Source organism: Vombatus ursinus, unplaced genomic scaffold, assembly GCF_900497805.2.
Source record: "Vombatus ursinus unplaced genomic scaffold, bare-nosed wombat genome assembly UNPS02014837.1, whole genome shotgun sequence".
NCBI classification, from domain to species: Eukaryota; Metazoa; Chordata; class Mammalia; order Diprotodontia; family Vombatidae; genus Vombatus; species Vombatus ursinus.
This window is the reverse complement of record NW_020954615.1, coordinates 2610780-2638285: the sequence shown is the minus strand read 5'-3', so window position 1 is coordinate 2638285 and position 27506 is coordinate 2610780. Positions and strand designations below refer to the sequence as shown.

The window sequence follows — 27506 nt, the reverse complement described above, 5'->3', positions numbered from 1 at the left end:
TCTGCTTTCTACCCCAGGCAATGTGCTAAACACTGGGGGTACAAAGAAAGGGAAAAATAATTACTTCCCTCGAGGAGTTTACATTCTAACGAGGGAGACAACATGGAAATAACTAGCCATCCACAAAATATATTATGGAGTAGGGAAAGGTAATCACAGAGAGAATGGCTACAGCATCCACTGACATCCAAAAACCTAAAAGCATTACATTTTCAATGTATGCACTTCCTAAGCAGGCCCCCAGGACCTTCCAATAATTACCCATGTTTTTCTGTGTTGGTCCCATACCACCCACTTATCACAATTGTGATGTGTTCCAACCAGCGCTCAAAGGGTCCCTCGTTTGTTAGACGGGACCACTCCCCTGAAAACCTTTCCCTCTTGAGCCCCCTTTATTAGAGTTGGTATATTGCCTCAGTACCTGTCCTCCATCCTTCACCACTGACTCTGTGTCTTGATTTGCTGGAGTCCACCCTATTATTGCACCTTGACCCAATGAAGATGATACACGAGCTGCTCTATGTGAGGGCGGGGTTGCGAGTTGGAAAGAGAGCTTGTCCTGAGTTCAAATCCCAGCTCTTCTGCTTACTACCTGTGTGATCCCTGCACCTCAGTTTATTCATCTGCAAAATGAGGTTTCTGGAATAAATGACTTCTGAGGTCCCTTCACGCTCAAGGTCCACCTGTGATCCTTTGATATTCTTCTGGCAAGCACGGCCTTCATTTATCTCTTCTTTCACCAGGAAGTCCCCAACATTTCTTACTGATAAGTAAGTCCTGGTTATATTCATCGTTAAGGAGTTTACCAAAAGAATCCCTACATAGTCCCGTTAATAGTTATTCTCATGGGAGTACCTTGCTGTTTCAAGCAGTGTATATAGTACCATTACTCCTTCTCCAGCCCTCCGTTCCACATCTTGTGCTTTCCATCTCTGCCCCTCCCTCACCAGTTGTTTTCATTCCATCATTGTCATCATAATCGAAAGTCACTTCCACAACCAAGCTTCCAACCGCCTCCATGGCAACTCCTAGACCTGCTTCTCAATCACAATGGTAACCCAGCCATTCTGCAGTGTTCATAAACAACCTGAGTGCATTTTCCACAAATAGTAGAATAGTTATTTTCAGTAGCTGGTCTGACCTGTAAACACAAAAGCATGCATCGGAAAGCTTCCCGTTCATTCGTGAACTGAAGAGAGAATTTTTTCCTCTCTACTGGATTCCTGCATTAAATAGGACAAGCAAAATGGAGATCCCAGACAAGCCTAAACAATGTAGCACCTGGCTCAGATTCTGAAGATCTGGCCCTCTTAAAGGTATTAGTAATACAAATGCTTACATTCCTTAAGAGTCTGGCCAATATGGCTGATCTTTAATAAACTTTGTCTTTGGCTGAAAAAACAAACAAACAAACAAACACAATGTAGCACCTGGAGCATCCCCCTCTCGCATGTGGCATCCCCAAATATCTACACTAGTTTCAGGATATTTTGTGGATCAGCGTCCGCTCAAAACCATAACTGAGAAGCCCCCACCAATGTGTTTTAACATTGTGGCTAGTCCAAGGACACGGTTATTTCACAGTAAAAGAATGTAATAAAATAGCCTCATAAGAAGAATGGCAATAAAACATTTGTCCTCCTCCTTCCCCACAAACCTGCCACAGAGACACACAATCAGCAGGGAGGGTGGACATGCAGGCCTGAGCATGTAGGAAACACGGGGGGCCAGAGCGTATTCCAGGCAACTCTTACAAGCCCAGAGATGCCTTCTGGTGATATCATGGCACTGCCCTTCCTGGCTAGGCTCCCTAATGAGTGTGGTCCTCTGCTGGGCCTGGGGACCTGCATCTATGTTATGTTTCTGTCTCTCTTCGGTAGGTATAACATTTTGCTACTCCCACTTTTCTGAATCTCCTAGGCTCAAGTCCTTAGCTGAGGCTCTCTTGCCTGTGGGAGGAAAAGTAGACTCTGCCTTATTTCTTTTAGCTTAGCCCCAAAATGTGAGCATCAGCTCTTTTAAAAAGGCAGGGCCCCAAGCCCTCTAGTCATCAGGCTAGGAAAGAAAACCCCAGCTACTTTCTCTTCATAAGGAGAGACATATGACAGCTCCCATACTCCTTACTTTCCAGGAACCCAGAATAGGCCATGCAGCCGATTGGCGCCTACGGGCATTAGTCTGTGTTTGAGCTCTTCCCTTGTTAGCAGAATCACCTCTGTCTGGAGCCTTGGTGGGCCTCCCCTTCAATATGAGTCAATCCAGCAAATCATTTTAGGGGCCGCCTTCCTACAAATTTAAAAGGACTGTCTGGTTCTCCTCAACCTCTCCTCTGAACAAAATGCTTTGGGCTTCCCATGCCATTGAAATTAATTGAGGAGGGAGTGACACGGTCAGATCTGCTTTAGGAAAATCATTCTAGCAGCTGTGTAGACTACATTTCAATCCAAAGCAAGTCGAATCACATTTACTTACAAGGCAGAATAACAGTAGCCCATCCCAGGTATGCAAACACGGTCTCGGGCAGAGCTTTCTTCACCTTTTGTGGGTCCTAGACTCCAGTGGCATCTGGTGAAGCCTACAGAGCACTTCTTGAATAATGGTTTTAAATGCATAAAACAAAATAGATAGCATTACATAGGAATCCAATTAGACTGAAATACAGTTATTGAAATAGTAAAAAGAAAGTTTGTGAAGCTCTGGTCTATGGGCTATTTGTGGTTTTAGTGAGGAGGCTTCTGGAAGGCACATGAAGCCACCCCCCACCCCGTCAGTCCTATTCTCTAGCCCTTTGTCAGCCTCTTCCTGAGCTCCCATCACTGTCCATCCCGGCAGAGCTTTCTGGCTATGCTTGCACCTTTTATAAATGGAGGCACTTGGGCCAGGGAATGGAGTGGTGTTTCACCCAGAGCATTGGGCAGGGGAGGGAAGGCCAAGCCAGGCCAGGCATCTGTTTCTGGTGCAGAAATGACCAGGTTCCTGACCCTTTCTCCTCTCCCTAGGCTCTAAGACGACGGCCTGGATTCTCTAAGATCTTACATATCAAGGTGGAAGGTGGCTGCTAACCCCGGGCAGGGGGGCCAGTGGGCACCCCTCACCCACCACCTCCACCCAGAGGCTCTGGAGTGAACCCAGGCCTCCAGCAGACAACATCTTCGGACACCCCCACCCAAGGGATGCAGGTTTGGACTTGACCTCGAGGGGCCAGTTAGAGGCCTTCTGCCCGAGCTCTGGGTCAGCCGCGTGGAATGCCGTCTGCTGTGGAGTCGATGGCTTGGGGGGGCCCTCCTCTTCCTCGCTGAGACCCTGCAGCGGGGTTCCCCCTTGCCTAAGCCTCCACCCTAGGCACTGCCTCCCCCAATAAGGGCTCTTGGACTGAAGCTACCATCTCCTCTTGGGCCCCAGGACAGCATGCCCCGCTGACCCAAGTAACCCCACCAGAACAGGGGCTGATTTGGGGCCCCTCAGAGGACAGGGAGCTCCAGTCACCAGCAGAGGCAGGCACTGACATCCTATACCCTGCACTGGCCCCGTCCTTCAGGGGGTCCTGCAATAAACCCCGACTGCCTCCTTGGCCCCTTGGTCTCTGGGCCCCCCTGCCAAGGCTGTCTCCTGTATCTGATCTATCCAGGCTGTGGGCCATGGGGCCCCCTTTTATCCTCCCATCCCCAATCTGGTGGAGGTTACCAATGCCAACCTCGGTCCCAGTGGTGCATCAAGGGAGCAACCCGGCAGGACCCTGGGTCCCTCTCTGCCACCAGTCTCCATGGAAATTCCAGGTGGGCCTGGGTGGGGCAGGACATGCCTGGGACCCACAGCAACTCTCTGGAGGGGCGGGGAGAGGGGAGTAGTGTGACATCTTAGCTCCGTCCCCAAACCCTCCCTTCCCCACCTGGGGGACCCTGGCCACTTCTCCAGACTCCAGGGGACAACACTGGCCCGCTATATTCCCCTGCCGCGCCGCTGCTGCCTCCAGCGAGTCTGGGGATGGCCAGGTGGAGATGACAGAGTTAGTATTTATTTCTGTAAGAAAAGACGATCCAGAGATTTTAAAGCAGAGTTATATAATGTGCATGTTTCTGAACTCTCCACTCCAGACCCTGACCTTGACCTTGACCTGAGTCCCCCAACACACAAACCCCTCCCAGGAAGCCTCTGCCTGAGGGGAAGCCCAGGGGTCTGTAGGAAGGAGCTGTTGAGATGCTGTTCAGCCCAGCTCACCCACACCATGCCCTGAGAGCCACCAGCCCTGGGGGAAGGAAGAATAGCGCTGAGATTTTTTTTGGGGGGGGGGGGTCGCAAAATGAATTGGATGTTTTGGTATATATTGGTATATGGTAGAGGTAGAGGTGGGGGTGAGGGAGGAGGCACGTTGGAGGAGCTTAACCTAGGATTTGAAATCAGGCTTCCCCTGCTCTCTGTCTTCCCTATGAAATCACATCTGATTGACTTGGGTCTAGGACCTCTCACCCTGGGACCCTGTCAGGGGTTCCATCAGAGAATCTGGCTCTGAACCTAGGCTTGGGAGAAGCATACTGTGCGCTCTCTCTCTCTGTCTATAGTGTGCGCTCTCTCTCTTTCTGCCCCCCGTCTGTCTCTCTCTCTCTGCCCCCCGTCTCTCTCTCTGTCTCTCTCTGTCCCCCCTCTCTGTCTCTCTCCCCCTCTCCTCTCTCTCCCTCCGTCTCCATCTGTCTGTTTCTCCATCTGTCTCTGTGTCACTCTCTCCATCTCTTTGTTTCTCTCTCCCTCTCTCATTCTTTCTCTCTCTCTGCTCTCGGAGAGGCCAGACCCCAGAAACTAGGCACACTTTTTCCTCAGAGGAGTAGAAAGAAATCCAAATTTGGAGTCAAAGGACCTGGGTTTTTGCTCACCAATTACCAGCTATGCGACCTTGGACAAATCTCTTCACCTCTCTGGGTCTCAGTTTCCCCATCTGTAAAGTGAAGGGGGTAGGAGTGAATGGAAAGTCCCTCCCAGCTTCAGAAAAATGATTCTGTGATTCTCACTGTCAGGCCTCAGGTGAACAGAGGGTAGAGTCCCACGAAACTTCATTTGGGAAGTTCTGGCTTCTTAGCTAGGTCCACGCCTCCATCCCTGCGTTTGCTCCTCAGCTGACCAGGGCTGTCTCAGTTCTGCAGACCTGACTATCAGTTTGAAGACTTTCCTGATAGCTCTGGTCTTGCCCGTGGCCCATTCCTGTTCTGGGGCCTAACCGCTCCCCAAGGCTCAGCTTCCCCGCCAGCCTAGCGAGATGTCCACCAAAGGAGCCTCAGGAGCTGGTCCCAGAGAATGTGGCCCTCAGCACAGGATGCTCTCTTGGTGGTCTCTGCCCTTGTGTCGGCTTCTCCACTACGTGTCAACGTCTCTCTCCTTCTCTCACTCTTCTCTTCAATACTCCCTTTCCCTCTGCCTCTCCAGAAGCCTGGGGCTGGAGGATTTCTCCATCTCTACCCTAGGCCCCAACTACCCCTGTCATGTTTCACCTATGCCTTTCAGAGAGAGAAGAGCCCCCAGCCCATGACCTCTCTGGGCCTCACGACTGCTGCAGGGCAGTCCGTCCACTCCCATCACTGCACCAACCCTTGCCAAGGTGGGGGAAGGGCAGGGAGAGGAGACTGAAATGAGAAAGCACAAGGTTCCTCTGACCATCCCCTCCCCCCACCCCCACCCGTTGTCTGATGTCCCCACCAGCCTTGGGTGGGTGGCCGCTCCGGGGCTGTCCACAGCGCTCTTTGCCAGGAGGTGCCCAGGAGGAGACACTCTGGTCAGCATCTCTAGAAATGGACCCCCGCCCAAGATGGCAGCAAGAGCTGCTTTGATGGCTGAATTCAGAGTCAGAGCACTTAGGACTAAATGCCCCACTCTGCTGTTTGCTAGCTGCGGGACCTTGCAGGTCATTTTACTTCTCTAAGACTCAGTTTCCTCATCTGTAAAATGAAGAAAGTTGGCCCAGGTGGCAGCTAAAGGCCCTTCCTACTGGAAATCGAAGATACCATGAACTTCCCTCCCTGGTCCCTGGGTAAAGCACAAGGGAGGCCTCTCCTGGCTCCTCTCCACAGCCCATCACACACATCGCTCCTGGTGCCCCCTCCCCGATGTAGAGATCGCTGCTCCCACAGCCTCCCTCCTGCCTTCTGACTGCAGGGCCCAGGGTGGGGGTGGGTGTACATGTGGGGTGGGTGTATGCGTACGATGCTTGAAGGTAGAAGAAGACGGCAGGGAAGTGGGAAGACTGGCCGATCCTTTCAGACACGTTCCGCAAGCTTAGGGCAGGATGGGGCCAGGGAGGGTAGGCTGACTTCCTTCTGCTACCTTCTCTTGTCCTACTTTCTCGGGGTGGGGTGGGGTGGGGGGCGTACATAGACAATAACTCATCTGGGGGTTCACAGGCACGCAATCCTGGTGCCACCAGGTTCCCCTCCCTTCCAATAGCCACCAGAGAACTTGATTTAAATCCAGGCCTTGCCACTTACTACCTATGTAACATTGCCTCCAGGCCTCAATTTCCTCATCTGTAAAATGAAGGGGTTGGTGGAACTGGCAACACCTAAGTCCTCCCATCTCTAAGACTGTGCTCCCATGACCATGTGGCATTCCCCTCCAAAAGCGTGGTCCCATGGAGGGACACTCATTCCTCAGGTGTGGTAGCTTCTCTCCCTCCCCCGTTATTCCGTCCCTTTGCCTCTCACTGCCAGGTGGGCATTCCTTCATTGGCCAGATCCTTCCCCTCCAGTCTTGCCCACATAGGGGCATGGGTGGCAGTCATGCTTGGGAGTAAACACAAGCTTCAACACACACACACACACACACCCACACATGCACACCCCTGCCTACTTCTGGGTTTTCTGACTCATTTCCAGGGCCATAGTCTCTCCATGGCCTGAGGACTGACATTCTTGGTCCTTTCGAAGCTTTTTTGAAGGGGGAGTGAGGGTCATAGCCCACTCCCCCCACCAAAAAAACCAGAATGCTCTTTGCTACCAGATCGTGTGAGGAGGGAGAGATGCTTCCCTACCAGCAAAAATCTGGGTTCAGGGTTTGTCTCGTTTTCACCCGTTTGACAATCAGAGTTGGAGCTTAGGATGGTAACTGTAGAGTCCATTAGCCCTGTCCTGTTTCCATTATCCTCAGGAGTCAGGGTTACTGGAGGGTCCAGGCCCAAGCTCTGCCCTTCAAAACCCACCTGGTCAGCAATCCCTCCCCCAGGACAGGGGATCACCCAGTCCCTTGCCAGGGTCTTAGGGCGTCTGCCTGAAGCACTTTATTTTGGCCCCTAGAGCTATGTTCCCAGAAGTGATGCTGAGGTGGGGGGGGGGGGGAGAGAGAGGGAAAGAAAACTCCCTAGAATACCAAGGGCCACATGTCAGGGGCCAAACAGTCACCCTCACAGTGTGGGGCATCTCAACTCATCTTCATGGCAATGGAGAACTTGGGCTGGGGAGAGTGGGGCGGACACCAAAGTGGTGGGCACAGGCATCCAGATAACCTCTAGCAATGGCCCCTTCCCCAATTTAGCTCAGTTGAACTCCTTCACAATCGTGGGGGGAGAAATCCAGCCTCTCTCTCCCACAGGGGCCTGGCATCCCCCTTTTCGGAGCAGAGAAATCACCATTTCGCAGGAGGCCCCCACCAGACCTGACCCAAGGAGCTAATGGGCCCCAGGGACTCCAGACTGACTACTGGGGGTGGGAGGGATGGTTCAGAGGGTGCTGAGTCCAGCCTGGTGAGGTGGGACCTCAGGTAGGCAGGTATGTTGTAACTGGGAGGGGGTCTCCCTGAGCCAAGGCTTGCCCATCACCCATGAGTGGTCATGAATGCCTAGCCACAGAGGGCCAACAGCCCAGGAGGTACCATGCAAACAGATTCACCACCCACTGCCCCACCCCAGGGCTTACCTTGATTTACATATTTCTATATGGAGTGTGTATATATTATTTATTATGGATGGACATATTGGTTCTGGTCTTGGTCCCTCCCCCCTCCCCCCCAGGCAAGGGGGAAAAGGGGGACTCAGAGTGAATCCAGAAAACCTAATCAAACCCCCTCCTCCACCCTTGTCTCCTTCCTTGGGGCCCCATGCCATCCCGGTCCCTCCAGCTAGGGCCTCTGACAATCAGGCCAGATCTCTCAGTCCCCCAGCTCCACTTGTGGACAAGTAGCTGCTGGGCCTTTGTTCAGATCAGGAGAAGGTCTGAGCTGGGCAGGGGAGGCCTCTCCCCCTCTCCCCCACCACTGCTCCTTCCACCCAGGGAGTGTCCTTCCCAAACACAGATAGCACAGGGTTCCAGAACCCCAGCCCCACCCCAGGCTGCACAGCCTAAACACCAAAGGGTTCCGTCCCACGCAGCAGGCAGGATGAGCCTTTGGAGTCTCCCTTTCTTCTTGCCCCCTCCCCCACCCCGGGGGCTCTGCTCCAGCATCACCCATAGATGCACTTTGGTGTTGTTGCTTCGTACCCTTTGCCGAATGTATTCTGAGCGTGTACGTATCTCTGAGGACCTCACGCGGGCGTCCCAGTTAATGACTGGGCGTCCAATAAAGATTCTGAAAACCGACTGTGGCTGCCTGGGGACAGGGGACTGGGCCCAAGAGGGCGCAGTGACCCTTTTTACCATGTGCAGAAGCTGGGGAAGGTCTGGGCTTTAATGGGGGGGAGGTGGTGACGAGCATCTCGAGGTGTACATATGCCAAAGGCACTAGGTCGAGAAACAGAGGCCCTTGGTTCAAGTTCAGGCTGAGATACTTAGAACCCCCACCGAGGCCTGGTGACTTCTTATTTGCAAGATGGGAGGAAACACACAGCCCTCCACCCCGAAGCCCTGACCCTCCCCAGCAACCAGCCCCCTTTCTGGGAGCTCCCCTCCTGGTAAGCTAGGCCCATCCTGGGGTGGGGGGGCCCTAACCTGCGTTCAAGCATTAGGGCACGCCCCAGGCTCTAGCTGGAGGTCAGGAGGAAGGCAGCCTCCAGTGGCACCAGACCCTAATGCTTCACTCAGCTGGCCTGGCCAGAGGCAGAAAGGTGAGGTAGCCCAGGATCCCTGACACTAGGCCTCCCAAAACCACCCACACCACCCCTCTAATTCCATCAGTAAAATGCGCCAACTGCCACCAGGCCTTGAATTTGGATCGAAATGCAGGGGTGGCAACTTCCCCACTCACCCCTATCCCAGGGAACTCCAGGTTCAGTTCCAACAGGCCTCCCACCATCGCCTCCTCTGCCATGGTGGCCAGTCTTGACTTGCCGTCCCCAAGAGGCATCCCAGCCATCCACTTAGGGCCAGCTCCCGGTGTTATCAAGGGCTGGGGTCCTTAGCCCCTCAGGCTCCCAAAAGGAAGGATTCCACCCTCCCACCCCCCAGGCTAAAGGGTTGGGGGTAGAGGGGGGGGTCGGTCTACCAGGATCACTCTGCCCCCAGTACTTGACCATGACAAGTCACTTCAGCACTGTAAAATGATGGGGAGGGGGGGCACTAACAGCTCAAATTCCTGGGAGCCTCAGGCACCCCAGGAAAGAGCCCTTGCCCACATTCAGCCCCATGCACCCTGCTCCGCTACCCCTCCCACCAAGCTAAGGGGCTCCTGAGCTCTGCACCCCAGCCTCTGCTCCGGCCAGGGCGGCTGGACGAGGTCAGCAAACACCCTGCCCGGGCAGCCTTGACAACCCTCCAGGTACAACTAGGCTGAACCTCCGGGCTGGTCCATCAGGGCAGATGACACCTCGTCCTCTGCAACCCATCACAGCAGCCACCCCCTGCACTGGGTCCAAAGAATCGGCCCTCAACAACGACCTTAAGCCTTGAGTTTTATTTAACAGAGCCAGGGGAACAGAGCCAGACGCATTTGTCCCCTCCTGCCCCTCTACATCAACTAACTGTGCCTGCCCTGCAGACAGATGGGGGAGGCAGAAGGGCCTTCTTCAGTGAAGGTGGCCCCGACCCCGGCCCACGGGGGGTCCATCCACAGTGGAGCGGGGGTTCTTAATGGTCTCATCCACAGACACAATGAGGCAGGCGGCCTCGGAAGCAGCGGTGAGGGCGTTGATGCGGACCATGGCGGGCTCCCACACGAAGGCTTCAAAGTTGTCCGCGATGTCCTCGTTGTTGATGTCCACACCATACCACTTGCCGCCCTGAAACAGACAGGACGGGAGGCCCTCTGTCAACCACATGAGGCCCAAGCGGGCTCCAAGGAAGGCTCCCTCGCCCGGCCTGGCCCATTTATACCGTTAGTACCAGAGAGGGGCCAAGGTCGGTACCAGGCATCCCCTCCTGGACCACACCCCAGGGATCCTCTGGGCACACTGAAGGCCCCTGATAGCAGGACTGTCACTGCCATACAAGCCAGGACACAGCCTCAGAGAGGCAGGTAAGAGGACAACGTCATGGTGGGTATTCCTGGGGGTAAAAAGCAACTCCGTGGCGAGGCCAGGCCCAAGCCACGCTGCCTCCGGGGAGCCCTTCCTCAGGGCCACCGACCCAGCTTCCCCGGCCCTTCCCTAAGGTGTCTATCCAAGGGTCCATCAAAGGAAGGAATGCCAAGGACCCACCTGGGCATGCTTGGCCCGCAGCTTGTTGAGGATGTTGGTGGCATCGAAGCCCGCGTTGTCACACAATTGTCGGGGAATGATCTCCAGGGCCTTGGCATAGGCCCCGATCAGCAGTTGCTGCTTGCCTGGGATGGTCCGCGAGTAGTCCCGCAAGTACCTGGACAGCTCCATCTCAATCGCTCCACCCCCGGCTACCACTGAATCATTCTGCAGAGACCACAGAGCCCGCCGTGAGGTGGGGTGCCAACTCTGCACCCAGCCATCACTCAAGCTCAACAGCTGTCCCTGCTGCGGGAGCGCCCCACACCACTGCCGATCGAATGCTGCTACCTATACCCCAGGATGCTGGACAGAAGTCCAAGACCTTCCCTGTCCACTCCTCGGGTATCTCCCAGAATGGCACAGCCCCTGCCACGCCCCCACCCCCTCTCCCTCTGAAGCCTCTGCGTCCCCAAAACAAGGATGCCAGCTGGCCACACACCTTGATGGCTCTGCGGACAATCATGATGGCATCGTGGAGGGAGCGCTCTGTCTCCTCCATGAACTGCTCGGCGCCCCCTCGAAGGATAATCGTGCAGGTTTTGGCCTTGGGGCAGCCAGTGAAGAAGTTGTACCTGACGGGGAAGAGGGCCCCAAGACAAGCCCCCCTTAATTCCTCTGCCCGCTCCCCTCCCTCCGGCCCTGGGAGGCATGCATGGCCGCGTGCCTCTGGGCTTGGCCAGGACACCCTGCTACCAGAGATCTCCCCCCTCACGCCCCAAATCGCCAGGCTCTGGTGAGCAGGACAAGCCTCCCCGCCCACCCCAGCGTGTTAACAGCTACAGAATTTCAGAGCCAGCCGGTAGCTCCGTGCTCGCTGACCCCCGTGCCCACTCACTGCCCCCTGCACCTTGCCTTGACACTCTCCCTCAACCCCCCCCCCAACACAGACACACAGACAAGCTTCCTGCGTCTCAGCCGACTACAGCAGATGAGTGACCAGCACATTCCACGCCAAACTCCTACCACAACAGCCCAAGCTCCCCACGGGAGGCAGGCTCACCTCTCGCCTCCAATCTGTGCCTCCTCAAAGAGCTGGCAGCCACCCAGCACATCGGGGGTCAGAGCATTGACACTGGTCTGGATGGAGCCCCCACAGGCCTGGGGAGGAAGGAAGCATCACAGTTTAAAGAGGCCAGGGCGAGATCTCCCATTTACCTGTGCCTTATCACTCTCCTTAGAGCTAGTGCACAGCCAGGGCATTCCTCCAGCCACCCCTGTGCCCGTCAGCCCCAATCTAAGAAGTGAAGACAGCAGCTACAATACAGATGTCTCCACTGCAGAAGGGGACAGCCCAAGAAAATCTATTCAGAGAGCCATGGGAAAAGTTTGCTCAGCTACGCCGCTGGGAGCTACGCCTCGGAGCCAAAGCCAGCAGCTGTGTGGATGCCTCCAGGACTGACAGCTCCCAAGGGCACGGGGAGCAGCCAGCAGCCAGCTCGGGACGCTCCCTCCACCAATGGCGGGGGGATCCTGGCACAAGGCTTAGGTCATGGCATTCCTTAGGATTTTAGGGAGCAGCAGACAGCCTTCCCTAATTATACCTTGTTTAGGATAATGAGAAAATGAGAGCTTATTCCCAGGGCACAATCCTGAGACTGGAAGGAGGCAGGAGCTGACGAGCATGCTGGGGGCTTGGGAAAAGCTATCTAGGAACCAGCCATCTGCCTCAGAGACTCTGTGGTCACAAGGTAAACAGGAGGAGGCTGGGCTCCCCAACCTCCCAACAGCCCCCCTGGACTCCTAAAGACCGAATGGAGTCTTTGATAAGCACTCACCATCATCGTCCTGCGCAGATCCTCCTCAGGGACGCGGCCAGCACAGAACATGTCCCGGTCAGCAAAATACTGAGTAGCCACATCCCCGATGGGAAGCTTGGATAAGATGACTTTGGCCCCCGAGTTGTAAATCTTCTCGAGCTTGTCATACAGGATGTTCCACTCGGCATCCACAATGGCTTGATAATCCTAACCAAAGGCAAGAACAAAGGCCCAGGGCCCAGTTCACCACCTCCTACCACCCAGAACACCCGGAAAGGGAGCAGGGCCAGCCAATAAGAGGCCAGAATGGAAGGACGCGACCCCAGAGAGGAGGGCGGATCCCCAGCAAGCAGCACCCAAACTCCCTTCCCCAGCAGCCTAAGCCCCGAGTGGCCGTCAGAGACGCCGCTCTAACCAGCTACGGAGACAGCTTCAGGAATGCTCCAACAGCCCCGCTGGGAAAGCACCGTGGACCAGGGAGGAACAGGCGGCCTGCGTCCCACAAGGCCTACCTCTACCGTGTGCACGCGGACTTCGGCATTGTCCTTCTCAGCCTTCAGCTCCAGCTCGACGTTCAGCAAGGCGATCGTGGGGTCAGTGTACTTCTTGGGCTGCATCTCAAACCCCGCGTAAGAGAACGTTTTCTTGAAAGCAACACCAGCCACCAGCTGGGACTCCTGGAAGCAAGTTGACGGGTTAGACTGGTGCTGGTTTGTGGACGCAGGGGCTGCAGACTCCCTCAGGACCAGCTCTGCCCCCCTGAATCCCCTGGACCACGTCTCACACAAGCAGTCCTCTAGCTTCTGCCTCAAGGCCCCCGTGAAGGAGCAGACTCCCTCAGGACCAGCTCTGCCCCCCTGAATCCCCTGGACCACGTCTCACACAAGCAGTCCTCTAGCTTCTGCCTCAAGGCCCCCATGAAGGAGTACCTGGGCAGGCACCTCTGGAGGCAGCCCCTGTCCCATGAGGGTCCCTCATAGGGGCAGGAAGCTTCTCCTGTACAAATGACTTATAAGTCACGTATAAATCCCAGTCTCGGCAATGTCTCCCCACCAGGACCCTGTGGCTCTCCATCTGGGTAAAGGTTCCCTTGACCTCTGTCAGCTTCTCAATGTCTCTTTTTTTTTTCATTTTTGCCAGGCAATCAGGGTTAAGTGACTTGCCCAGGGTCACACAGCTAGTAAGTGTCAAATGTTTGATCTGAGGCCGCATTTGAACTCAGCTCCTCCTGACTCCAAGGCCGGAGCTCTACCTTTCAATGTCTTTTCTAAAATCTAATACCCAAAACAACACACGCTCCAGTCATGGCCTGAGCAACCACCACCGACCTACTTATTCCAATCCCCAGGCCTCCACTAAGGGCACCCAGCTCTGACTGTCATCATGCCAGGAGGCCTCAGGGTGACCAGATTCCATCTCTCTCCTTGAAGAGTAAGACAACCTTAGTTAGGAAAAGTCTAGAAAGGTCTGTCCTACCTCAAAGGAAAATAGCAATGACCTTATTTCCCTTTATAATCATATTTTTATTTTAAGAAACATTATTTCATTAATTCATTCAAGTAAGTGTGAGTCATTCATTAGATATTTTTCCTTTAAAAAAATATAGCAGGGCAGCTAGGTGGCACAGTGGATAGAGCACCAGCCCTGGAGTCAGGAGGACCTGAGTTCAAATCCGCCTCAGACACCTGATGCTTACTGGCTGTGTGACCCTGCGCAAGTCACTGAACCCCACTGCCTTGGCGGGGGGGGGGAGGGAATAGATTGTCTGCTGAAGTTTTTCCAAATAAGCATTTCTCTCTTTAAAACAGACGAAAAGCAAAATCTCATCTTTTCCCCTTGAACCACCGCCTACTGCCTTGGGCGCGGAAGCACATCAGCCTTGGGGGATTGCTGTCTGGTAACCACCTCCCCACCCCAGGCCGCATCCCACCCTCCTCACTGCGGGCATCCATCCTTTTCTGGGCCAGCATGCCTACTCCACGGCCATTGGGCAGGTAGAACCAAAGTTCCTGGTTTTATTTCCTTTAATGAACCCTCTGTGCAGACCAGGCAGAGCCTGGTATTAAGCTGACTCCCTCAGCTCAACATGGGAAAGGCTTGGTCAGTCCACGGCCCTCTGAGGAGGCCTGACTCCCTTCCTCAGCTCACTCAGACCCCCCCTCCACGTCTAGGCTCTCTTCTCTGGAAGACGCAAGGGACAGAGCTGATGGACTTAGAGGGCAGACTGAAGCTTCTTTTCTCCTCTCTCCCTCTCTCTTTTTTTTGGATGTGGCTAATGCAGAAATCTGTTCTGGGTGATGTACATCTCTGAAACGGCCTCTGTTATTCCCGCCTTCTCCATGAGGAGGGAAGGGGGAGAATTCAGAACTGAAAATAAAACGGCATCAGAAAAAGAAGAACCCTGAGCTCTCAGGTTCCATCAATGTGGGGAAGACAGTTTCAGAGAAAAGTTCCAGGGAGCCACGTGGGTGTCCTCAAGGTTCAACAGCTTGTCATCTTCTATCTGACCACTCAGTGTCCACACAGCCCTTCCTCTTTACAATCGCAGCAAGGCTGGTTTCCTCCCCTATCACCGAGACTACCTCCAAAGTCTCCCTCCACAACTTGGTCCAACACTACCCACTCCAGGAGAGAAAAACTGCCTTTTCTCTTCTCCCAAGCCATCAATGCCATTCTCTGATGAAAAGTTATTTCACCCGCAGGCGACCTCTGATGGCAAGGTGCCCAGCAAAGGTGGCGGCTGGCCAGCTGCCCCCGGAGCGCGTAAGGCTGTCTGGATCCAAGGACTCCAGCACTGTCATTTCAAGTTCAGGATAAGCCAGGTGATTTGACATGGCAAACTGCTTCAAAGATGGTGCCAACAATGGCACAGCCATTAGAGAAGAGATCTTGGCCTTGCATCTACCAAGCAGGGTGGCCCAGTCAGAAATGATCCAGAGCGCCCTGTTACCCAAAAACAAACCCTGGCATCCCAGTCAAGTTACCCATCAAGGTACCATACCAAAACATAACTAATTCACTTAGCAGTATTTTCAAATATCACCAATTAAGAGCCCAGATGATGCCAATGATAGAGCCTCCCAGGGACATGCCACTTTACAGAGGCCAGGTCTCAGGCCTACACAGGGCCAAGGGCAGCGGCGGCAGCACTCACCTCCAGGGCACCGCCCTGAACCTTCTTGATGCCAATCATCTTCAGCTGCAACAGGTCATCGAGCATCATAACGGCGTCCACCACCATGACGGCAAAGGCCGCCTTCTGCTGGGAAATCAGCTTGGAGCTCAGCGCAGTCATGGCACACTTCTCGAGCAGCCGCCTCTGCTCCCTGGCACACACAGGCAGTCAGCAGCAGGCCCTCGAGGGCCACCTTCCTGTGCAAGCCCTGCCCCCTCTCCCCTCCCATCCTCCCGCCAACCCTTTCCAATCCACCTTTGAAACCTATTACTAGGGACAGATGGTGCCTGTGGGCCCAAGAGTCCCTGGGAAACCCATTAACTAAAGCCCATGTTCTGGCACTTGGCTCAGGCTGGGCTTCTTCCGAGGGCACCGCAGGAGCCGAAAAGCCCCAGGCCCACAGGCTGACTACAACATGTTTCTGCATCTGACCTGCCCAGGAGGAGCCTGGGACCAAGGCACCAAGCAGACTTACTCTTTGTCTTCATTCTTTATGGTCACAGCAATCTCCTTGATCTTGTTAACTGCCTGCCAAGAAGGAAAAAAGCCGCTTCGTTTGGGGCTGCAGACAAAGGGAGGCCCCGCTTCCCCCAAGGAAGCTGCTTCTCACTAGTCCCACGAATCAATGGCCTTTCAAGGCCCAGCCCCACTGGCTGTGTTGGAGGCCCGGCAGATGCCAAAGGCTGGCTGACCATGACTGGGGACTTTCAGGGATGAGCAGTTACAGGCTCTGAATCGACTTCAAAGCACTCTGTGATTTCTGACATTCCTTTCATGTGTTTACCCTCACAATCCTGTCTCAGCTCTGGAAGGGAGCTGACTTGCCCCAGGCTGCACATAGCACTCAGGCCTAGCCCGCAGGTCTCCTGGCTCCCCATCTCATGTTCCACCTGTCTACCACCTCCACAGCGGTCCCAGGCTCCTGGTGGGGGGGACCACCTTGGGTCTGGGGGATCAGGAGCTACCAACCTGTGGCACCAGCAAAGTCTCTTCTCTCCTAGAAAAGATGCTAAGCCCCAGGCCTGGTCAGTGTGGCCCAGGCTTCACCTACCAGCTGTGTGGCTGTGCGGAAAGCCCGAATGATGATCTGGGGGTGCAAGCCTTCCTCCACGTAGGATTTCACTTGCTTCAGGAATTCTGCTGCCAACAAAGTCACTGAAGTGGTCCCATCACCAACCTGCAGCCACAAAATGACTTAATTCCCAAAGCTTAAGGGGCATCTACCCCTGCGCCACCTTGCCCAGTTAGGGCCCCAGAGCAAAGGCTGCAGGAGTTTAGCTCTGGGAGCTGGAAGGACCCTGGAGGTCACCGGGTCCAAGCCCCTCATGTGACCCAGACTTGTACAGGGTCACAGGCAGGATCTGAAGCCTAGTGTGTGCATGTCTATTCAATTGTTTACAAATAATTCCTTTTAACAGAAACAATTAACAGGCACCAAGCAGGCAGCCTGGAGGCAGAGGAAGAGCTTTCTAGGCCTAGGATGGGGTCGTTCCCTCATCAGCTCAGTGCCTGGCACACAGTAGGCACTTAATAACTGCCTGTTCATTGATGGAGTCATCCAGGACTCTGGCTGTGACAGAAAATCGCCACTTCCCCCCCACACACACAGCAGGAGGTGTTACTGTCTGCCCCTCCCCCAGGCTGGCTCCCTCACCTCAGCATCCTGTGACTTGGCAATGTCCACCAGAGTCTTGGCGGCAGGATGGACAATGTCAAGGAGCTTCAAGATCGTAGCACCGTCATTGGAAATCGTTGCTTTGCCTGTAAGGAATATTGGTGGGTTCAGGCCATCTTCTTCCACTGTATCCCGCCTGCACCCAGACGACCCAGGTTCTCTTTGCCCTCTGACCTGCCAGCGCAGCTGACAGAACAGCTTGTCTGTCAATCACAGGCTCCTGAAGGACCAGGCCTGAAGACCCTCCCCCGGCCCACTCCTACACAACTGCAGCCTCACTAGCACCACGCTGTCAAGTCCCAAGTCCAAACTGACTTCCAGGCCGCCCTTTCCTACAGCAACTTCTCCCTGCACCCCACGAGTGCAGAGACTCACAACGCCACCCAAGGAGGGACCATCCCCTAGAGCTTCCACCTGGGCTTCGTGCACCAAAAGCAATCCCAGTGGACACCACGTGGCTTGAGGAAGGGGCTGCAGGGCACGTTCCCAAAAAGAAGCTAGACGATCCCTACCACATGCCAAAGTGAAGAAAGAACCAGAAGGTTTGGGTTCAAATCCCACCTCTAACCCTTACTAGCTGGGGGATTCCAGGTAAATGATTTCACCTCCATCTACCTCAGTTTCCTCCTCTGTAAATGGTCATTAAGGTCCCTTCCAGCTCTAAATCTATGCTGACCTGGGCCCAGAGAAGGTGCCTCCAGCTTCTGGAAAAGCACAGCCCCCAGGCCAAGTGTGCAGGAAGCCAGCCAGCCAGCGCTGTAAATGAAGAGCACGGGGTCCCCAGAGGGTTTTCCCCTTCCCTATACCTGTGGCTGTGCCATCCTCCTCAGTGCCCTAGGGATGCCCCCACCCAGATGGGCCTCAAGCAGCTACCACTGTCAGGCAGCACAACCTGTCCGAGAACACACACACAGGGGAGCTAATGCCTTCTTTACCCTCCCTACTTGGAGCCCTGGATTCAAATTCTACCTTGGTCACTTAACTAGCTATGTGACCCCAGGCATGTCACTAACCTCCTCAGCCCATTTCCTCACCTATAAAATGAGAGGGTTGGACTTGACGGTCTTTCTGGTCCCTTTCAGTCAGTCAACAAGCATTTATTAAACACTTCCTATGTATCATGCCATGCCCCAAGAACTGGGAACACAAAGGAAGGCAAAAACAGTCTCTGCCCATTGGAATTCCCATTCTGATGGGAGAGATACAATATGTAAACAACACATGTAAAATAAATACAGAATAGATGGAAGGTCTTCAAATATCTGGGAGATATACTGCAGAGGCGCAGCTGACCGTCCTGAGCACCATGCTGGATGGGGGTTGGGGTGAGAGAAGGAGGACTCCAAAGGGACCAGGGAAATTTGGGGGGGGGGAAGGATCATGAGGTCAGCTTTGGACATGAGGAATTTAAGGTGTTTACAGAACATTCAATTTAAGATGTCTAAAAAGCAGTTGGAGATGCCAGACTGGAGGTCAGCAGAAAGTCTGGGGCAAGACAGGCAGACTGGAGGATCACCAGCACAGAGATAACGCAATCCATGGGAGCTTATGAGATCACCAAGGAAAACAGCCTAGAGAAGAAGCCAAGCTGGCCCAGGGCACAGCCTTGAGTGTCAGTCACCTGGAGGAATGGAGGCTCCTGTGGCCTCTTCAAACCAACAATGGCCTGCCAAATGGTAGGAGGCCCTTACTAACTGCTTGCTGGCTATGTCCCCTGCCATCAGCCCAGGCAGGCTCCTCACTGTCCCCTACACTAGCCTTGCTCATTCCTGCCAAGCTCCTCACTTGATTAGAGAAACCTTCCCTGCTCTTTTCAAACAACTGACATCTTTCCTTTCTTTATAAGCCCAGCTCAGGACCCACCCTTTCCAAGGAGCTTTCCCAGATTCCCCAACACTAACCTTCCCATTCTGGAAACCTCACACTTCCTGTCTGTGCCCCCACACTGGTTCGCTGTCTTACTGAGTTTTCTGTCCTCTGTGCAAGGTTTTTCCTTCCTACCTTCCGTCATCTTTCTGCACCCTGAGAATGGGAGATCCACAGTGGCCTCCACTCATCTCCAAAAGCCAAGAAGAAAGTAGAGCCCAGACTCACCTCTGCCGTCGACAATGAGCTTGTCCATCCCTCGGGGCCCCAGGGTAGTTCGGACAGCCTCTGCAATCACCTGGCAGGCGCTGATATTGCTGACAAGCTGAGGGATCCCTTGGGAGCTGTCCGTCCCCTCCTTCAGGAGGATAACCGGCGTGGGCTGAAAAGGGAGAGAATGGGCCAGGGATGATGGTCAACCATTCCTTTCAATATATGCAAGTGTAATCAGCCAAAACAGAAGACACAATGACTATATTTATTTGTAATGGGTTGAGTTTTTTTTGCCTTCTCAAAGGGTGGGAAAGGGAGAGAATTTGGAACTGAAATTTTTTAAAGTTGAATTTTAAAATCATGTTTAAAAAAAATTTAAATACAAATCTCCATTAAAAGAGTCCTGCCTTCAGGAAGAATCAGGCCACTGGAATTGAGATAAAGCAGAAAGAAGGAAGCTCTGTCCGTTCAGGTCACTTGTCCCAACATCACAGCTCAATCAGAGGAGCAGATGGGGCCCCAGTGAGGGCCTTCGGTGCCAAAGGTTTCAGGAGTGTTTCAGGGATGTTCAGACAAGAAATGGCAGCCAGCTGGAAGCTGCAGGGTTGGGGGGGGGGGGGGCGGGGAACAGCCAAATCACACTATTTGTAGCTCAGCGCCCTTGCTCGAACCCCTCAGTCCAGATGCCCCTGCAAGCTGACACCACAAAAGCTCCCCCCAGTAAGGAGCCCCTAAATGCTGGCTAAACACCATTCTACATTTTCCACAGATGAGAAGAAATAACCAAGAAGTTCTTGTCCAAATCAAAATGAAAACAGATGTCAAGGCTACCCGCCCAAGACACTTTTCCTCATAAGCAAACCAGGGCTTCCCTGGGATTTAAAGTGGCAAGAGACCTAAGAATTTCACTTAACAAGCATTTATTAAACACATTACTATGTGTCAGAGGCAATGCAGCCTAGCAAACGAATAGGCCTCAAAGGCACAAAACCTGGATTCAAATCCTGCCTCCGACACATGCAGACTGTAGGACCCTGGAAAAGTACCTTTACCCTCAGTGCACAACAGACAACTCTTTAAGAGAAAAGGAGCAAGCTGCCCAGCTAGGACTCCCCGATACCAGTGAAATCACAGATGATGTCCCCATCCTCCTCCATGTGCCAGTTACTGGAGACACTGAGACCCAATGAGAAAAATACCTGCCTTCCAGAAGGGTCCACTCTAACAGGGGAGAGCCTCACTTTAGAGACCCCCTGTGAGCTGGCCTAGACAAGGCTTGAGGCTGGGTCCTGGCTGGAGAAATTAAGTCTTGAAGACAGCTTTCTCTACCGCCCTTTGCTGTTGTTTTCAGGCCAAATCATGGGCCTCTTCAAGGCTCAGCTTGTGACTGTCCACTGATGCCACGAACTCCAAGAGGCCACTTCCTAAAAGCTTGCTGAGTGACTGAGAGGGCTCCTGGTGGCATGCCGTCTGGTTTCTCTGTCACAGCTCCCACAGTGACCCCAAGTCAAACACCACCGAGGGTGCCATCCAGCAGAAGCTGCCCCAAGAGCTGGCTCTGGCCTTAAGCTGACAGGGGAAAGATCCATGCAGAAAGGCAGGCCAGGAATCCCAGCTCTCCCCAACCCTTCCCGGACTGCCTAGGCCACCAGAAAAGGCTCTAAGCCTGGGTCAAGTGGAGCAAAGATGTTCAGGCCAATAGTGAAGCAGCCAATGGAGAAGGTGGGGATGGAGAACAGAAAGAGTCCCGAACATCCCTTCTGTCTAAAGCCAACAGTTTCTCAGGGTCTCTTTGGTCACCACACCCCAGAAAAACTAGGGGAGCCCTGCCAGATGGAAGCAGAACTACAAAAAAGGGAACTCCATGCAATCAGAAGACCAGAGCTCTCCATCCAACTCCAGGACAGGACCAGACCCTGGACAAGTCAGAGAATCAGAGATTCTGAGCTGGAAAAGTTGCCAGGGGCCACGTGATCCAATGCACACTGCACCAGTAATTCCTTCTGCATCCCTCCTTGAGAGAAGGTCCTTCCTTCCCAGGATGGCCTGAAAGTCTAGATCACGTCAGGAAGCCTTTCCTCAGCTTTAGCTGGAGCAGAAATCTGTATATCGAGCACCTTCCATCTGGCATCAAGGAGAACACGTCTAGTTCCTCATCTGCAGCGAGAATGTGCTCATCTCTCTAGTTTCTTCTACCCTAATCTAAACATCCCTTTCAACCACTGTGTCTGGAAGATTAATGTCCTAACTCCACTGTGGTGCCCAGAACTGACCCTACCGGCCCCCAATGCAGCCTGGCGGGGCAGGCGCCAGGAAGGCTCTATCACCTCCCGGACCCTGCATTCTGTGACCTGTTTTAACGTAGCTTTCCTTCATATTCGGCATTTCCCCTCCAAGGATCTCTAAGGCAGAGGTTCCCACCATCTTGAGAAGGTGGGGGGTGTTTTTTTTAATAATAAAAAATGTCAAAGACTCCCACATAAGTCACCATTCTAGTGGCATCTGTTAATTGAGAAAATACACCATGACAAATAGCTACACTGAATTTCCTAACACTTTTAAATGAACTGGTATTTTATTGATCAAAACACTGACACATATTTTAAAAAGCCATCCATATGTTTGTTAGACATGATTCGTTCTGTAGAAGGGAAGGCAGGTTTGCTGCATAACTGAATCTGAAGAGCTAGGGCCCAGACTGAGGGGGTGGCTAAGATCCCACCCAGCCTCAGCACTGTGCCCTGGTGGCCTGCTGATTCTGTGACTTGTAGAAGCAAGAACCTGTGGCCTCTTACCCAATCACCAAAACAGAAAAATCCATTTATTAAGCATATGCTGGCATGCTGAGAGTGCTAAGTGCTTACAAACTAAAACAAGCCAAACAGAGTTAAGCCACACAACCAACTATACACACCAAGTGTGCTGCATAGAGGCAAAGGGGGAAAGTGAGGCAAGTAAGTGTGGCACCTAGGAAATTACACAACAAAACTGCTTTCAATTACAGAGCACTTTCCCTCATATTGCTGAGTTTATTAAAATACCTATATTAACTTAACAAAAGCCTACTTAGACTGCCATTCATGAATGCTGCATAATTCTAATGGCCAAGCTTGACTCCAGCTGACAGTCTGAGAACCCAACCTCCCCTCCCTGCACTGCAGGTGTGGCCTGGGGGTGAGGGGTATAGGGGAGTGGGGAGGGGGGGTTCACAGAGGGCAGGGCATCACACACAGGAATGGAGCACGTGCAGATATGGTCATCGTTTGGTTTTGCTGAATTACTCTTTTCTTTCTTTTTAAATGTTTGTCACAAGGGATAGCTCAATGGGGAGAGGAAGAGGGAAACATTTGGAAACAAATGGATATAAATACAAAAGTGGTCAATAAAAATAAGGTAACTTTTTTGAAGTGTCCCATTTGTTTTCATGTCTCCTGAGCTTTTTCTCTTTTCTGCTCAATTGTAAAGCACTTTAAGGTTAACAAAAAAAAAAAAAAGCCTCGTAGGGCAAGTGGCTATTATGCCCATTGATGATAAGGAGAGAGAAGGCACAGAGGTTAAGTGACTTTCCCACAGTCACACCTCTAAGAGGTCAGAGAGGGGGAAAACAAGGTGGGAAGCCAATTCCTTAGATCTATGTTCATATTTCAATACACATCAGATGCTTACTTTTGGACAGGAAGCTCTTAGGCACTGGGGGATAAAAAGACAAAAAAGAAAAAAAACCATCCTGGCCTCAAGGTGCTCCCCTTCCCCTGAGACTGGGCTGGCCCCAAGTACTCAGAAGGAAAAAGGAGGTGAGGTCAGACTAGGGGCTTCAGGGAAAGTGAGGCACAGGCCTAACAGAAGGTTAGGATCCTGAATGGCAGATGAAGAATAAAGAACATTCTCGGCCTGGGGAGGGGGACAGAAGCTCTACTTTCCCCCCGTGATGGTGGGGTCTAAGCAATGTCATAGTCATAACTGTGCCTTATAATAGCCTCATGTCAGCTGCACGAAAGACGGATCAGAGACAAGAGGCACTGAGGGCAAGGAGAGAGAAGGGAGGGATGAGATGGCACCTGTGGCACCAGTAGGCAAGGCCTGCAGGGCATTAAGGACACTGGCGGAACTAGGCAGGAGGCTCCAAGTCCCAAGAAAGTCCCTCCCTGCTGGTGGCTTTGGTTTTTCTCTTCCTCTGGACTGCTCTCACCTAGGCCTGTTCCACTGCTGATTGAATCTTCAGGCTCTGAGTGATCCGCTGTCCCAGAGGGGACCAGCTGGGGCAGTGGGGCCCTCAACAGAAGAGACAGGCCAGTCTGGGGGTGAGGCAACGAATGGAGAACCAAGGGGAGCCGTCCTGAAGTGCTTCCCTCCCCAATTCAATGCTCCCTTTTGAGGGCCAGTCCAGATGCCAAGCCTTACACTGAACCATTCCTAACTCTCCTGCCTCTTCTCTGCACCCAGAAAGCACCTTGGAACTATTTTGTAAATACTTATCTGTTTACATTCCAAGAGGTGGCTAGGTGGCAGATATGCTGGCCAGTGTTATGAATTTGTAGGAGATACCACAGGTTTATGAGGTGCAGCTAGGTGATGGAGTGGGTCAGAGTCCTAAACCTGGAGTCTTCACTTAACCACTGCCTGATTCAGTTTCCCTCTCTGTAAAATGGGGATTTGTGGGGAATGAAAGGAAATAGCTTTTGAAAAACTCTTCGAAAACCTTACACTATCTACTATCACTTTCCCCACAGAGAATATAAGCTCCTCCAGGAGCTTGTTTCCCTAGTACAGTAGCCAGCAGAGAGTAGGAGCTTTAAAAAAGAGGGGAGAGGGGACATTTGTTGGAGGAACAAATGAGAGCTAGATCTAAAGATCTGAGAACCATCTCCATAGAAATAGCTGACTCCAAGTGAGCATGAGATATGAAGACCAGGAAGCTGAGCCCAAGGCAAAATCTCGAAGGAATACCCATGTTCAGAGGCCAGGAAATGGATGATGAACCAGCAAAGGAGACTAATTAGGGGCAGACAGAAAGAAAGGGAGACTGATAAAGGGAGGGAGGAAGATGGCTGGGGTGGGGGGGGGGGTGTCAGAGAGACAGAGAAGAGAAAGGGGAGAGAAAGGAGACAGACACTGAATTGGGTAGAAAGCCAGATTTATCTAGGGATGGGGCGTGTCAAAAGCCACGTGGGGCAGCTCAGAATACTTCTGAAAAAATCACTATGGGCGAGTTAGATTTATACCAGGCATAAAAGAATGGTTTTCCACATGAGGAAAGCAATTAGAAAAATCCCATAATAAACACAAACAAAAGACACCAAAAGGTCAAGGAGACTGAGAACTGTGTGATTAGGAATGAATGAACGAACGAATCACTAGACTGTACGCTCCAGCAGGGCACCAGAGCTGGGTATCTGGCACACAGCAGGCGCTCTATAAATGCCGATTAAAAGGATGGATGGAGGCAGCCGGGTAACATCCCGTGACAGTTGCAACCCGTTGGAACCTTGGAGGAATCCTTTCCTCTTGGAGTAGAATTCACAAGACCAGACTGAGGCCAGCGTTTCTCGGACCCCGGTTCCAATCCCTGGCGCTCTACTAACACAGGTGGGGGCAGGGCCGGGGCCTTCGCCTCCCTCTCTGAGCCTCGGTTTCCTCCACGGTCTCGTTACAACTCTTCAGCTTCCCTCGGGTTCGGCACAATTAGCTCTTTAACAACCCTCGCGGAGCCCACGCCGTGGCCCCGTCGGGACTACCGCTCCCAGCATGCCCCGCGCCTGGGGCCCGGCAGCGCCTTCAGGGCCGGGCCCCGGGGCATGCTGGGAGTCCGAGTCCCGAGCCGGCCAGGTTGGGGCTGGAGCCTGCCCTCCCCGCCCGGCCACGGCACCGGCCCCGGCAACCCGTCTGAGGCCTAGCCCCTGCCCCGCCCGGTCCGGCTCCAGAGGCTGCGCCAGGCCCCGGCCCGCGGGTGGTTCCCGGGCGCGGCTGTTGCGCCGCGGCTGCCCGGCCCCGCCACAGCGGTCCCGAAAGACGCAGCGGGGTCCTTGGGGACGATCCTCGGCCGCCCAGCAGGCGCCCCAAGGAGGATGGCAACGGATGGAGCCGGCGGCCACTCACCATCATCTTGGACTGTGAATCGGGAGCCTTCCAGTGGCCCGCTCCTCTCCGCGCTCTGGAAGCCCCAGCGGCCCACAATGCCTCGCGCGCGAGAGCGGCCCAGAACCTTCTGCGCGGAGGCGTCGGGCGCGCTGAGCCAAGGGGCGGGGCCCTCCGGTGACGCTAAGGTTGGAGGGGCCATAGAGTCGGCGAGGGAGGGAAAGAAGGGCTCGATGGGCCTCCAGGCGCGCGCCCTCCTCAGCTGGGGAGGGAGAGTCTCCATAGGCCAAGAGCGGGTACCTGGAATCCGTTTCCTAGACTAAATAAGCAAAAAGAGACTCAATTTTTGGATGTGACCAGTTATGAGAATTTGTTTTGCTCGGCTATACCTGTTGGTTACAAGGGTTTTGCTTTTCTTTTTTTCGGGGATGGGCGGAGGTGAGAGGGAGAAAAAAGCAAATGCTTGAAAATTGAAAAAAAAACTTCAATAAATAAATAAGTCAGTCAGTGATCATTTACGAAAGGATGACTATATGTCAAGCACTGTGCTAAGCGCTGGGGATGCAAAAAGAAGTAAAAGTCAGTCCCTGCCCTCAAGAAGGTCACAATCTAATGGAGAAAACAAGTAAACAATTATGTATAAACAAGGATAAATAGGAAATGAGAATAAACAATAAACTGAATAATTACATTATGCAATTATACAAAATAAATTAACTAGTAATAAATAATTAAGAGAATTAAGAGAGATTGGGAAAACCTTAAATTTAATTTTAAAAACATGTTGCCTGGATAACCTTCTTGTTTAGAGGCAGCATGGTTCATGCAACCAATAGAGGGCTAGCCCACGGGATCAAGAAGATCTGAGTTCAAGTGCTGCCTCTGATACTTAGTACTTATGTGACCTTGGGGAAAGTCACCTCACCTTTCCGACCCTCAGCCTTTCTCATCTGTAAAATGGAGAAAAGAGCTTTCATCACATAGGATTATTGCAAGATTTGAAATGACATAGTGTATAGTAAGTTTTTGCAAACCTTGATGCATCAAATAAATGTGAGCTATCATTTACTTAGGAAAGCCTAGATATAAAGCAGGGGTTCTTTTAAAAAATAAATTTTTATTCACAGGTTTTGTTTTACATTGCCTAAATTTATCCCTCTACTTCTACCCCTACACCCTTCTAGAGAGCCATCTTATAACAAAAAAAAATTTTTAAGGAAAAAGAGAAAGAAAAGAAAAAACAATCAACAAAACTGATAAAAAAAAAAAACATATACAATGTTTCACACCAATGAAGCTTAGGTGTCTTCTCTCCATTGGGGCCTTGCTTGTTCTTTGTTATTTTATAACATTCACCTTTGATTTTTTCACCATTATTGCTCTTCCGCTTTACACTATAGCCATTATTTACATTGTTTCCTTGGTTCTGCTAATTTCACTCTGCATCACTTCATGCAAGTTTTCTCACACTTCTCTGTATTCATCATATCCATTGTTTCTTACTGCACAATAATATTCCATTACATTCATGTACCACAATTTGTTAAAGCTATCATTATTATTGTTATTCGTAACCTGGGTCAGCAATTTTTTTTTTTTACTGCTTTGATAACTATATTTCAACATAATTGATTTCTTTTGTAATCTTAGGTATTTTATTTTATACATTTAAAAGTATGATTTCTTTTATTAATTTATTTTGATTTATCAATAATCATTTCCATATGCTTTTGAGTTTAAAATTTTTCTCCCCCTTCCTCCCCACCACCCTCCCCAGGATGGTGCACAATCTGATATAGGCTATACATTTACATTCCTAGTAAACATGTTTTCACATTAGTGATGTTGGAAGTAGAAATTTAAACCAATAGGAGGAACCATCAGAAAGAGGAAACAAAACTCAACAGAAGAGAAAAAAATAGCAGTTTGACTTCCATAGTTCTTTCTTTGGATGTGGATAGCATTTTCCATCACAAGGCCTCTGGAGATGTCTTAGATCCTTGTATTGCCAGAAAGGGTTAAGTTCATCAATATTAGTCATCACACAACATCGCTGTTATTGTGTACAATGTTCTCTTGGTTCTGGTCACTTCACTCAGCGTCAGACCATACAAGTCTTTCCAGGTTTTTCTGAAGTCAGCTTGTTCATCATTTTTTATA

At 52.2% G+C, this 27506-nt stretch overlaps 2 protein-coding genes across 2 annotated transcripts in view; one reads left to right on the top strand and one right to left on the bottom strand.

Moving 5' to 3' along the window:
* Positions 1-3576, top strand: part of FBXO41 (F-box protein 41) — a 25861-nt gene extending 22285 nt beyond the window's left edge. Inside the window, exon 12 of the mRNA XM_027840030.1 lies at positions 3000-3576. Within this exon, the coding sequence (XP_027695831.1) occupies positions 3000-3062 (63 nt within the window). The 3' untranslated portion in view covers positions 3063-3576. The remainder of the gene's footprint in view (positions 1-2999) is intronic.
* A 6206-nt stretch (positions 3577-9782) lies between these two features.
* Positions 9783-25476, bottom strand: CCT7 (chaperonin containing TCP1 subunit 7). The gene is made up of 12 exons (XM_027840002.1): positions 25368-25476; positions 19287-19440; positions 17172-17278; positions 16569-16694; positions 15993-16045; positions 15497-15668; positions 12855-13019; positions 12361-12549; positions 11586-11683; positions 11025-11157; positions 10544-10750; positions 9783-10126 (listed from the first exon to the last, which is right to left on the bottom strand). Exons 1-12 carry the CDS (start codon positions 25371-25373, stop codon positions 9914-9916), a joined length of 1623 nt encoding a protein of 540 aa, XP_027695803.1. The 5' UTR covers positions 25374-25476; the 3' UTR covers positions 9783-9913.
* Positions 25477-27506: the final 2030 nt, after the last annotated feature.